The sequence below is a fragment of the Hyperolius riggenbachi genome, chromosome 10, assembly GCF_040937935.1.
Source record: "Hyperolius riggenbachi isolate aHypRig1 chromosome 10, aHypRig1.pri, whole genome shotgun sequence".
In the NCBI taxonomy this organism is placed as follows: Eukaryota; Metazoa; Chordata; class Amphibia; order Anura; family Hyperoliidae; genus Hyperolius; species Hyperolius riggenbachi.
The window spans coordinates 67,487,207-67,501,854 of NC_090655.1; the positions used below are offsets into that span (position 1 = coordinate 67,487,207).

The 14,648-nt window shown below is 48.1% G+C and overlaps 1 protein-coding gene across 2 annotated transcripts in view; it reads left to right on the forward strand.

The window, feature by feature from the left end:
* The window catches only part of ATRNL1 (attractin like 1), a 903,042-nt gene that overhangs the window by 329,237 nt on the left and 559,157 nt on the right, over positions 1-14,648 (forward strand). For both annotated transcript variants that reach the window (XM_068257926.1, XM_068257927.1), the window contains exon 18: positions 4,166-4,384. In XM_068257926.1, coding sequence (XP_068114027.1) covers positions 4,166-4,384 — 219 coding nt within the window. The remainder of the gene's footprint in view (positions 1-4,165; positions 4,385-14,648) is intronic.

The window sequence follows — 14,648 nt, forward strand, 5'->3', positions numbered from 1 at the left end:
CCATTCATACGCTCAACAGCTGTGTTTTTTGGAGCACAATTGTCAAACATCATTTGTTGTGAAACAACGCAAAAAAGTATTTTGCTATTGTTCAAAAAGCCGATGAGAAGTCAATCCAAAAGTTGGATTGGCTTCCTATTAGTCTTATCAGTTGGGTGAACAATAGCAAAATACTTGTTTCAACTTGTTTAACAACAAAAGTTGTATGGGGCTTAACAGACAAGTTTGATAGATAATTGGAAAGATAGTTGGTAGGTGTGCATGAACCTTTAATGTGATTTTTCTGTGTTTTGAAGTGAATAGTAAGTTGTGCCCGCCCCTTCCTGCCTTAATAAGCTGTTTCCAATGGTCAGCTGTCATCATCATCTCTAGTCACGTGATACTGGTGACAGGATTAGCGGATAATGGTCTTCAGTTGTCCTACAACAGCTGATTCTGTGAAAGATAAAGACTGAGGCCCTGGGCCTCATATACTTGGAAGTATTTGTGTCTCTTGCTCTTAACAGCCAGCCCAGTCCTCTTGTGAAATGACTGTTGGAAGCAGGACAGGCATTTCAGAAGAACCAACAGTCATTCTTGCATACATTGAGGATGGCAAATGCAGTGCACAGAACCACAGACTCAATATTCCCTCATGAGGGATGGAAAACATGGAGTAGCAAATTTACTGGCCATGGAAAAAAAATACCAAAAATGGGCAAGTCCTTCTCATCATCACCTATATGTGCTCTGGCAGCTTGATAGTTCCCTGCTAGCAGAAAATATAGAAACTGAACGCAGAAGACCTCTGTTACAGTCTCACACTGCCCCCTAGTGACGAGTGGCCATAAATATACATTACAGCCGTACTAATTAGAAGCAAGAAAATGTAACAAATAAGAAATAAAAAGAATGTGCTAGAATAAATTGGCCTGGAGCATGTGCAATCCTATAAATAAATTGGCTGTTAAACTTTTTTTAAGCTGCACTGTATATGGAGGTGGAGTTGGAATGTTTGCAGTAGCAGAGCAGGAAATGTCTAAAATTACATATAAAGTTGGAATTGAAATGTTTAGCAAGAGCCAGAGACAGGAGTTTCTGATGTGCATAGATTGGTTTTCTGATCAGCATGCTGCATGTAAACAATAAAAGGTACTACAGTTTCATTTTTGCAAAAATCTAAATTTGTTTTGAACGCCTTTTCAGAATGTCTTTTATGACTGCAGTTACACTTTAAGATGAAGTATTGCCGGTCAGTGTCCTCCTGAAGGCTGCTGGAAGCACAGGGGGCATCAGTACATTGAATCAGACTCCATTCCGTTCACTTATAAATTCAATATTCTATGCAGCATTGAGATTTACAGCCTTTTTACAGACTGTGATTATGTGCACAGTAAAATTAAAGACATTAGATCCGGCAGACCTTGGTGCTGCACCTCGCGCCTTTGTCATCGCCCAGCTGAGGCGGCGCGCCTAACGAATTCAGCCGTAATAACAATAATATTGCTTCTATAAAGCGCCTAATGTTTCAAGACCGGGTTGCGCTTGACGAAGGAAGCGACCGCCGCAGCTCGGCGCACAGCTGAGAGGTTAGGCTGACCTTGCCGCGATGCTTTATGGTGACACCAGGTTGGATTTGTGGATTGGCAGAGAGATACTTCACAGCCATTGCTGCTGGAATAGACTGGCTAGAGCAATAAAGAGTTCAACAGTTCCTGTGTTTGCTAGTCTATTCCATTTACAGCAGTGCATGTGTGCTGTGGGTTTAGTGTGGTTGTGTACTGTGTGTGTATAGTGCATGTGTATTGTACGTTTAGTGTGCATGTGTGCACACTGTATGTATAGTGTGTGTGTGTGTGTGTGTGTGTACAGTGCATGTGTGGTTAGTGTGCATATGTACAGTGGTATGTATAATATGTATGTGGGTGCAATGCATGTGTACAGTGTATGTATAGTATGTATGTGTGTTTAGTGTGCATGTGTACTGTGTGTGTGTGTGTGTGTAGTATGTACGTTTGTATAGTGTATGCTGTGTGTAAAGTGTTTGTGTACAGATAGTGTGCAGTGTGCTTGGTGTCTGTGCTTAGTGTGTGTTTGTGTAGGGTATGTGTGAAGTGTATGTGTATAGTGTCAGTAACAATATCAGACTAGCGCGCAAACCAAATAATTTATCAATATAGTCCAGAAGAAATCTGAAATAGAAAATGTAGAGCGCTACCCTGCTATGTGCAAAGCAAAACAAACCGTTATATCAAATGGGACACAAGCGCTGCACACAGTTCATATATACCCCAAACTGTCTTAGTGTTCTCAACAGGTGCTCTTGCTGGATTTGGACCTGGTTCTGGGACACAGTCAGTCGCTATGACAGGTATCAAGTGGTCACAGTTGGGATCAATTCCCCCCTTCGTGTCCCCACTCACCAAATGCTGCGGCCTGAATGGACCAGTGTTAGCCTCTGAGGTATTGGCCACCTCACAGCTACTCGATCAGGTCACTGTCCCTCATCTATTGGCAGATCAGCATCGATCTCCAGTGTATAAAATTCCATCACCAGCAGCAGCTTTCTCTTTTCAGCAGTTTAGGTGCGGCAGATGAAGATGAAGTATTTGGTGAGTGGGGACACGATGGGGAGGAATTGATCCCAACTGTGACTACTTGATACCTGTCATAGCGAATGACTCTGTGTCCCAGAACCTAGTCCAAATCCAGCAAGAGCACCTGTTGTGAACACTTTAAGCCAGTTTAGGCTATATATGAACTGTATGCAGCGCTTGTGACTCATTTGATATAATATGTGTATAGTGTGCATGTATAATGCACGTGTACAGTCTGCGTATGTGTACGTTGTTTGTAGTGCAAAGATGGGCAGCACGGTGGCGTAGTGGATGGGACATTTGCCTTGTACCGGGCTGGTTCTAAACCCAGCCAGAGCACTGTCTGCATGGAATTTGTATGTTTTCCTTGTCCTCTGAGTGAGTTTCCTCACAAATCCCTAAAACCTACAGATAAGTTAACTGGCTTCACCCTAAATTGGCCCTAGACATATAGGGCCTGATGCACAAAGCGGTGCTAACAGTTAGCACCCTGGTGAAAAGCCCTTTATCACGCCTAAACTCAGTTTAGGTGTGATAAGTTTAGGCATGATACGTTTAGGCGTGATAAGTTTAGGCGTGATAACTATAGCACCAACTGGGTTAGCACCGCAGTGCACAGCGGATCAAAAGTTTTGCGCTAGCAAAGTCTGGTGCACTTTGCATAAAGTTTAATGGCGCTGCTTTGCGTGCGTGACTTTGTGCTCGAGCTAAACTTATCACGCCTAAACTTATCACGCCTAAACTGTCTTTTCACCAGCGTGGTGCAGTGGTTATCACGCCTAAAGTCTCTAACTGGGTTAGCACTGCTTTGTGAATCAAGCCCATAGACATATGACTATGGTAGGGATTAGATTGTGAGCCCCTCTGAGGGACAGTTAGTGACAAGACAATATATACTTACGTATATATTTACTCACGTACAGCGCTGCGAAAACTGTCGGCGCTATATAAATACCAAATAATAATCGTAGCGTTCTCATTTTACGAAGGCAAAATAGTGCTTGGCATATCAAGTATTAGTTATGTACTTACTTATGTACACTACGTAATTAGCGTACATAAGTAATGTAAGTGTTGCCACGGTAACACATGTTATGCAAACAACACTCGTGTTACCCATGTGCCACGGGTCGTGATAATTGCAGAACACCCTCTGCTGACGATAATATTGATATTACTGGCGTGCGCTTTCTGCACACGGCAATATTAATGGCGCTACGTGCATCAACCCCATAGAGCCATTCCAATTCATACATTTCACTGACCAAAGCAAACCCCTTGGAAGGATTGTTTGCAAGTATGGGTAATATGGCTGTCTACAATCAATAAGCCATAGGTGTGCTATACACTCTGTGTCACATGTAGTTGCAGCCTGCTTTGTCAAATGTATAGTTTTTTAATGGACCATTCTAATAACTTGTTTGTTTTATATTTGTGTACATTTCGCATTTGTAAATGTATTTAGTTTAGTTTTGTGAAGATGATAATCTTATGTCCGCTTCAGGAGTGCTGTCACTACTTGTGTTGTAGGACTTTTTATTTGTTGTCATGTTGAGATGTTTGCTTATTTTGATGTCTTTCTTTTCCAGCACAAAACTGTTCGGGATTCCGCACGTGTGCGCAGTGCCTGGAGCACCCCGGCTGTGGCTGGTGTAATGACCCCTCCAACACCGGGAAGGGGCAATGCATAGAGGGCTCTTCCAGGGGTCCCATGAAGCCACAGGGGAAGCACTCCAGTGAGATGGTCCTTGACACGGGCTTGTGTCCTCGGGAGAAGAGCTTTGAGTGGTCATTCATTCACTGCCCAGGTGAGAACCATGCTGTGGACAGTATATTTTAGTATGTCTATAGATATTACTATCACTATTACTACTGCTGCTTTATTATCGCTGTCCATTTCTATACCTCTTACATGCTCCACAGTGCACTACACCAGAGATGGGCTTCGATGCGTCCAAGAGAATTAGCCGCCGGGAGACTTGGGCGCAGGATACAGCCGGCGTATCCTGTTTCTGCACAAGTCCCAGCGACGTTAAATACTGTTCCCCCTCCAGGTCCACGTGGATAGTGGGGAATGATGTAATGCGGCTTCCAGCTATTGCTGGAGGCCGAATTACAGTGTTTCCAAAGTAACTTCAGCTCCATCTTGTGCCAGTGCCAAAGTTACTGACTGTGCGCCACTATAGCCGTAATTCCTATTACAGTCTATGGTGGTGCCAACTGCGCCCAAGTCTCCTGCGCTGCATTTGCAGTGTTCGCTTTTGAGTAGAAAGCCAATGGAATTTGAAATTGTAACTAGGCTTGATTAAGGCAGGTGTGAACATGGGAGGGGAGGGGTTACTTACCCAGAAGTCCGTTGGGCTCCACTCCACTCACACGTGACCTTTGGGACACATTCCACGACTCACTACCGCACTTCCTCTTTCCGTCTTGAAGGAGGAAGTGCGTCCCATAGGCCACGTGCGAGTGGAGTGATACGCATAGGAGCCCGACAGACTTCTGGGTAAGTAACCCCTCGTCTCCCATGCTCACACCTGCTTTAATCAACCTTCATTACAATATCAAATTCCAGTGGCTTTCTACTCGAAAGCCCATCTCTGCACTACACCAATCACTCTTCCATTCCCATCAGTCTGCACCAAAGGAGCTTACACTATAATTCCCTACACACTAATTTCCGCACCACAGTCACTCACTATTATTATTATACATTTATATAGCTTAGCTATATTTCACAGTTCTCTAGAGATATCATTGATCCTTTCCTGTTAACCTCTGCACCAGGAGAGCTTACACTCTAATATCCCCACCACAGTTATTATACATTTTATATAACTCTGAGTTATTCCAAATTGTTGTATAGAGATCACTGATCAATTCCCCCCCCCCAGTCTCTGTACCAGAGGTGCTTACATTCTAATGTCCTCACCACAGTGTAAAGTTGGCCACATGCCATACAATGAAAAGATCCAACCTTTTACCAATTTGATAATTTTGATCAGTTGTCCCGAAAAATCAAGAGCTTTTCTTTTTTTTTTCGATTTTTGAAGATTAGACATGTTGGAAATTTCAGACCAACTTTATCAAGAATTGTATGGTGTGTGATGGATCGTCAATTACTTGATGTACAGTTCCAATCAATTTTTTCCGAGCTTTTCAATTATTTTATTCATGAATGAATTTAACACAGGTGTGTGGTACATTGGTCAGATTTTTTTAATTGTTACAGTAAGTCAAAAAAATTGATTGCTATTCTCGAATTGAACAGATATTTAAAAAATTGTATTGTGTGTGGCCACCTTTAGATTATTATTATTATTATTATTATTATTCTGCATTGATATAGCTCTGACATGTTCCACAGTGCTGTATAAAGATAACTAATCCATTCTCATCACTCTGCACCAGAGGAGCTAACACTCTAATGTCCTCACCACAGTCTTAGACTTATTATTATGCATTGATATTGCTCTGACATGTTCCACAGTGTTGTATAAAGCAGGGCTATGGAAGTCGGTGAAAAAAATCATCCGACTCCGACTCCTCAGTTTATGAAATCACCAACTCCTACTCCAGGTACCCAAAATAGCTCCAACTCCTCAACGCCAACTCCTTAGCCTAATACTTACCACGGCTGTGGATTTGGTACAAAAATCATCCGACTCCAACTGCTTAGTTTATGAAACCACCGACTCTGACTCCAACTCCGACTGCAGACACCCAAAATGGCTCTGACTCCGACTCCTCGACTACGACTTAGCCCTGGTATAAAGATAACTAATGGATTCACATAATTCTCTGCATCAGATGAGCTAACACTTTAATGTCCTCATCACAGTCATACACTATTATACATTTATGTAGCTGTGACATATTCCAACGCACTTTACAGAGATCACTGATCCATTACCATCAATCTCTGCAGCACAGGAGCTTACACTCTACAGTTTTACTACTTCAGTTACACAGTTATACATTGATGTTGCTTTGACATACTCAACAGCGCTGTACAGAGATCAGTAAGCCATTCCCATCAGTCTCTGCACCAGAGGAGCTTACACTCTAATGTCCTCACTTCAGTCACACACTATTATACATTTATATACACTCACCTAAAGGATTATTAGGCACACCATACTAATACGGTGTTTGACCCCCTTCCGCCTTCAGAACTGCCTTAATTCTACGTGGCATTGATTCAACAAGGTGCTGAAAGCATTCTTTAGAAATGTTGGCCCATATTGATAGGATAGCATCTTGCAGTTGATGGAGATTCCAGGGCATGAAGCTCCTGTTCCATCACATCCCAAAGATGCTCTATTGGGTTGAGATCTGGTGACTGTGGGCGCCATTTTAGTACAGTGGCCTCATTGTCATGTTCAAGAAACCAATTTGAAATGATTCGACCTTTGTGACATGGTGCATTATTCTACTGGACGTAGCCATTACAGGATGGGCACATGGTGGTCATGAAGGGATGGACATGGTCAGAAACAATGCTTTGGTAGCCCCTGGCATTTAAATGAGCCCAATTGGCACTAAGGGGCCTAAAGTGTGCCAAGAAAACAATACCCCCACACCATTACACCACCACCACCAGCCTGCACAGTGGTAACAAGGCATGTTCTCATTCTGTTTATGTCAAATTCTGACTCTATCGAGACTCATCGGACCAGGCAACATTTTTCCAGTCTTCAACTTTCCAATTTTGGTGAGCTTGTGCAAATTGTAGCCTCTTTTTCCTATTTGTAGTGGAGATGAGTGGTACCCGGTGGGGACTTCTGATGTTGTAGCCCATCCGCCTCAAGATTGTGCGTGTTGTGGCTTCACAAATGCTTTGCTGCATACCTCGGTTGTAACAAGTGGTTATTTCAGTCAATGTTGCTCTTCTATCAGCTTGAATCAGTCGGCCCATTCTCCTCTGACCTCTAGCATCAACAAGGCATTTTTGCCCAAAGGACTGCTGCATACTGGATGTTTTCCCTTTTCACACCATTCTTTGTAAACCCTAGAAATGGTTGTGCGAGAAAATCCCAGTAACTGAGCAGATTGTGAAATACTCAGACTGGCCTGTCTGGCACGAACAACCATGCCACGCTCAAAATTGCTTTAATCACCTTTCTTTTCCATTCTGACATTCAGTTTGGAGTCCAGGAGATTGTCTTGACCAGGGCCACATCCCTAAATGCATTGAAGCAACTGCCATGTGATTGGTTGATTAGATAATTGCATGAATGAGAAATTGAACAGGTGCTCGTAATAATCCTTTAGGTGAGTGTAGACCTGCCATACTCCACAGTGCTGTACAGAGATCAGTAAGCCATTCACATCAGTCTCCGCACCAGAGGAGCTTACACTCTAATGTCCTCACCACAGTCACACACTATTATTATTATACAATTATGTAGACCTGCCATACTCCACAGCGCTGTACAGAAATCAGTAAGCCATTCCCATCAGTCTGTGCAACAGAGGAGCTCACACTCTAATGTCCTCATTACAGTCAGACACTATTATTATTCATTTATATAGACCTGCCATACTCCACAGCGCTGTACAGAGATCAGTAAGCCATTCACATCAGTCTCCGCACCAGAGGAGCTTACACTCTAATGTCCTCACCACAGTCACACACTATTATTATTATACAATTATATAGACCTGCCATACTCCACAGCGCTGTACAGAAATCAGTAAGCCATTCCCATCAGTCTGAACAGAGGAGCTCACACTCTAATGTCCTCATTACAGTCAGACACTATTATTATACATTTATATAGACCTGCCATACTCCACAGCGCTGTACAGAGATCAGTAAGCCATTCCCATTAGTCTCTGCAGCATATTGTTCCGTATTCTGGCAGAGTGCCACTTTCTGACAGTGATGTGTTCTCACTATGCTGCAATCTAACATGACGACATGTTCCGACTTAGTGAAGTGTGCTTCAGGGCCTTGTACTGACATACTGACAGCTGCATTTTTACTGTTAGATCTAGACTAATTTTTTGCTAGTCTTTTTGCTAATTACTTCATTATCTGTTCCCACCAGTGTTCTGGTAATGGCTAATGAACACATCTATATTTTTGTCTGCTCTTCTACATTTCCACCCTGCTTTGTCCCCTTCAGTTATACATAATACCATATTTTACTTTAATTAAAGCAGAGCACCGGGTTTGCAGGATTAAAAATTATTCGATATTTCGGGAAACGTAACGAGCACCTACAGCAAAATTCCAGTTCTGCAAGTATAGATTGCTTTATATCCTAATATATATCATACACCTGACTGCCTGGACCCACAGGGAACGTGGTGATGAACTGGCAGAGACCAGGATGACTGACTGTTTACAGGTCTGGGGGGGACCAGGATGACAGATGGACAGGGCTGACAGGAGAGACTGCGGACTGGTGGAGCAGACTGACAGGAGAGACTGCGGACTGGTGGAGCAGACTGACAGGAGAGACTGCGGACTGGTGGAGCAGACTGACAGGAGAGACTGCGGACTGGTGGAGCAGACTGACAGGAGAGACTGCGGACTGGTGGAGCAGACTGACAGGAGAGACTGCGGACTGGTGCAGCAGACTGACAGGAGAGATTGCGGACTGGTGGAGCAGACTGACAGGAGAGACTGCGGACTGGTGGAGCAGACTGACAGGAGAGATTGTGGACTGGTGGAGCAGACTGACAGGAGAGATTGTGGACTGGTGGAGCAGACTGACAGGAGAGATTGTGGACTGGTGGAGCAGACTGACAGGAGAGATTGTGGACTGGTGGAGCAGACTGACAGGAGAGACTGCGGACTGGTGGAGCAGACTGACAGGAGAGACTGCGGACTGGTGGAGCAGACTGACAGGAGAGATTGTGGACTGGTGGAGCAGACTGACAGGAGAGATTGTGGACTGGTGGAGCAGACTGACAGGAGAGACTGCGGACTGGTGGAGCAGACTGACAGGAGAGACTGCGAACTGGTGGAGCAGACTGACAGGAGAGACTGCGGACTGGTGGAGCAGACTGACAGGCGAGATTGTGGACTGGTGGAGCAGACTGACAGGAGAGATTGTGGACTGGTGGAGCAGACTGACAGGAGAGATTGTGGACTGGTGGAGCAGACTGACAGGAGAGACTGCGGACTGGTGGAGCAGACTGACAGGAGAGACTGCGGACTGGTGGAGCAGACTGACAGGAGAGACTGCGGACTGGTGGAGCAGACTGACAGGAGAGACTGCGGACTGGTGGAGCAGACTGACAGGAGAGACTGCGGACTGGTGGAGCAGACTGACAGGAGAGACTGCGGACTGGTGGAGCAGACTGACAGGAGAGATTGCGGACTGGTGGAGCAGACTGACAGGAGAGACTGCGGACTGGTGGAGCAGACTGACAGGAGAGATTGCGGACTGGTGGAGCAGACAGGCGAGATTGTGGACTGGTGGAGCAGACTGACAGGAGAGATTGTGGACTGGTGGAGCAGACTGACAGGAGAGATTGTGGACTGGTGGAGCAGACTGACAGGAGAGATTGTGGACTGGTGGAGCAGACTGACAGGAGAGATTGTGGACTGGTGGAGCAGACTGACAGGAGAGACTGCGGACTGGTGGAGCAGACTGACAGGAGAGACTGCGAACTGGTGGAGCAGACTGACAGGAGAGACTGCGGACTGGTGGAGCAGACTGACAGGAGAGACTGCGGACTGGTGGAGCAGACTGACAGGGGAGACTGCCGACTGGTGTTGCAGACTGACAGGAGAGATTTCGGACTGGTGGAGCAGACTGACGGTAGAGACTGCGGACTAGTGGAGCAGACTGACAGGAGAGATTGTGGACTGGACTGGTGGAGCAGACTGACAGGAGAGACTGCGGACTGAGCTGGTTCGGCAGACTGACAGGAGAGACTGCGGACTGGTTGAACAGACTGACAGGAGAGATTGTGGACTGAGCTGGTGGAGCAGACTGACAGGAGAGACTGCGGACTGGTTGATCAGAATGACAGGAGAGATTGTGGACTGAGCTGGTGGAGCAGACTGACAGGAGAGACTGTGGACTGGTTGAGCAGACTGACAGGAGAGATTGTGGACTGAGCTGGTGGAGCAGACTGACAGGAGAGACTGCGGACTGGTTGAGCAGAATGACAGGAGAGATTGTGGACTGAGCTGGTGGAGCAGACTGACAGGAGAGACTGTGGACTGGTTGAGCAGACTGACAGGAGAGATTGTGGACTGAGCTGGTGGAGCAGACTGACAGGAGAGACTGCGGACTGGTTGAGCAGAATGACAGGAGAGATTGTGGACTGAGCTGGTGGAGCAGACTGACAGGAGAGACTGCAGACTGACAGGAGAGACTGCGGACTGGTTGAGCAGACTGACGGGAGAGATTGTGGACTGAGCTGGTTCAGCAGACTAACAGGAGAGATTGTGGACTTGTTGAGCAGACTGACAGGAGAGATTGTGGACTGAGCTGGTGAAGCAGACTGACAGGAGAGAAATCAGCATGGAGGTGCAGTGTGGCTGTACCACACAAACAGTATTGAGAAGTGTTTAGCCAGGTTTTAAATAAAGGACCAGGCGCCATACATGATTTTTTTTTTTCTGGCTATGTGATGGCCAGAGCCATTACAGTTTAGGTGCATCTTGCAGTATGTAAATAGAATTTACATTTGAGGTGCAGCAATGGAAGCCGTGAGGAGGCCTCACAAGGCTGATTCCCGAAAGACTTCATGCTTCAATCGATCTGGAATCGCCCTGCAAGTGTTTGGGCAGCTAAACAGATCTCTCTCAGATCAGATTCAATCAGAGAGAGATCTGTCTCTTGGCTGATCTGCCAATACATTGCTAGGTACAGGGAGTGCAGAATTATTAGGCAAGTTGCATTTTTGAGGAATAATTTTATTATTGAACAACAACCATGTTCTCAATGAACCCAAAAAACTCATTAACCACTTTACCCCCGCCCGTACGAATTTCTCCGCCCCTTTTTCCATCCTTTCACCCCCAGGGACGGAGAAATCCGTACTTTTACTTAATATCAAGATGGCGCTGGGATCAGCAGCCACGGCACATGGCTCTACACCTTTTCTCCCTTTTTGCTGCTTTCCTCGCTGTCTTTGCGGACTTTATTCCGTCTGTTAGATTGGGCTCACACTGTGGGAGCCCCCGCTGACCTCCGGCTCCCAGCACTGCCTAGATACAGCTGCCTGCTGCGTGACCCATCTCCTGGATCCCGCCGCCGCTCCCCGACCACCTCCGAGCACCCACGTGGTGGGGGCCGTCTCACGGAGCACTCTGACTGCCTGCCGCTGAACCCCCGGCGCCTACCTGCCGCTGGACCCTTGGACCCCGCTGCCTGCCGCCGGACCCACGCGTGAGGCTGGAGAGGAAGGGACCCGCTGCCTGCCGACGTATCTCCGGCCACCCAGGTACAGCACACTGAGGTCCTGGTCTCCGCCGCCAGCCGCCGGTCACATCTCCGGCCACCCACGTGCACAAGCTGACTCGTGGTGCACGCTGCCTCCTAGGCTCCGCTGCCATCTGCTGCCACCCACGTGCACAAGCTGACTTGTGGTGCACGCTATCTCCTAGGCTTCGCTGCCGCTGCTACAGGGGTGAGGCTGAGGCTCCTGCACGTGCAGCCGCCCTCCAGGGCTGCTTCTCCTCTCCTGCAGCCCACCACAGCTTGGAGCCCCATCACTCCTCGCCCCCCCAACGCCCATCACCGCTGGAGCCCAGTTCCTGTAGCTGTGGTTTGGCCAGAGAAGGACCCAGCCCCTTATGGCTCTCGACCATCAGACCCTCGCTCCAGAGGTAAGACTCTGACTCTCTGCAAGCCTGTCTGCCTGTCTACACTGCTCACACCGTAGACTGCCTCTGCACTGCTCATGTGATGGACGCTGCAGCGATTTCACAGTTCCGCACCGTATGCCACCGCTCATAGGTTGATCTGTATTACACTGCTCATGTGTTGGAAGTTATTGCACTGCCCATGGGACGGACTGTATTGCACTGCTTATGGGACGGACGGTATTGCACTGCTCATGGGATGGACTGTATTGCACTGCTCATGGGATGGACTGTATTGCACTGCTCATGGGATGGACTGTATTGCACTGCTCATGGGATGGACTGTATTGCACTGCTCATGAGATGGACTGTATTGCACTGCTCAGGTGATGGACTGTATTGCACTGCTCAGGTGATGGACTGTATTGCACTGCTCATGTGATGGACTGTATTCCACTGCTCATGTGATGGACTGTATTGCACTGCTCATGTGATGGACTGTATTGCACTGCTCATGTGATGGACTGTATTGCACTGCTCATGGGATGGACTGTATTGCACTATTCATGTGGACTGCATCGCACTGTTGAGGCGATAGACTGTATTGCTCATGTGACAGACTCCACTGCGCATGTGATAGACTGTTTTGCACTGCCCCAGAATGCCATGCTCCTTCCCCCCCCGCTGGTGTCCCACCACCCCTCGCACCAGCAGCCGCGGCTCACCCAGGCCGCCCCCCGCCACATGCACCACTTACACCAGGGAACAGCTTCTAGGGTGGGAACCACCGGGCCCCCCTCCCCCTGAAGCCGGGCTCCTGACCACTCTAATCTGGGACCACATACGACAGGTCCTGGACCCTGCCCTGAGACTCCGGCCAGGCCAGCGGAGGAGAGGATGCCGCGCTGGTGCCCGTGTGAGGCTAGAGAGGAAGGGCCTACGCTCAGCCATCCCCTCAGTCCTCCTGGCAAATGCCTAATCCCTCCCAAACAAACTGAATGAACTGCGCCTCTTCTGCGACAGGAGGGACCTCGTCAGTAACACCCCGGCCCTCTGCCTCACAGAAACATGGCTGCATGAGGACATCCCCGAGAGCGCCCTCCTTCTCCCGGGCTTCAGCATCATACGAGCAGATCGGGACCCTGTCCTCTCAGGGAAAAAGAGAGGGGGTGGTGTCTGCTTCTACATCAGCTCCTCATGGTGCCCCCCTCCAACGATACTCGCTAGGAAGTGCTCTCCAGACCTGGAACTACTGCTAATCAATTGTAGGCCGCCATACTCACCAAGGGAGTTTTCCTCCTATGTCCTTGCCGGAGTGTATATCCCTCCCAATGCAGACATCAAATCTGCCCTTCTCGTCCTAAGCGAGACCATCTCACAGTGGGAGACATCCCTCCCGGATTCACTGTTCATCATCGCGGGTGACTTCAACAAGGCCAACGTGCGCCAGGAGATGCCGCGCTATCACCAGCATGTAACCTGCCCCACCAGGGGCCCGAACACCCTGGACCACTGCTACACGGCACTGAAGGATGCATACAAAGCAGTCCCCCGAGCAGCTCTGGGCTCGTCGGACCACTGTCTCATCCACCTTATCCCAACCTACAGGAGACGCCTGGAATCAGCTAAACCGACCATCAAGTCCACCAAGGTCTGGTCGAACGAGGCAAAACTGAAACTACAAGCCTGCTTTGAATGCACCGATTGGAAGGCCCTGGAAGCGCCAAACTTGGATGAATGGGCAGATAACGTTGCCTCATACATCAGCTTCTGTGAGGACTCTTGTGTACCAGCAAAATCCTTCAAGCTGTACCCGAACAACAAGCCGTGGTTCACCAACAAGCTACGGCAGCTGCGAAGGCGCAAGGAGGCTGCGCACAGGTCCGGCAACCGAGAGGACTATAGAAGGGCAAGAAACGACCTCAATCGGGAGATGAGAGCTGCCAAAAAAGAGTATGCTGAAAGAGTGGAACACAACCTCTGCTCAAACAACTCACGTGCCGTATGGAAGGGGCTGAAGGCCGCCACTAACTACAAGCCCCAACCCCAGCAGGCGACACCCAGCCCGACACTAGCAGAAGAACTCAGCAGATTCTACTGCAGGTTCGAGAACCAGGGAGTACCAGAGGGAATCCCGGCACCGGCTACCCCACCCCTGTGCCTGGCAAACAATAACCTGCCCTCTCCCTCGGTGGTGAGCGAAGCCGAGGTCCTGCACCTCTTATCAACACTTGATGCCAGGAAAGCCTCCGGCCCCGACGGAGTGTCTCCAGCCTGCCTGAAAACCTGCTGTCGGCAAC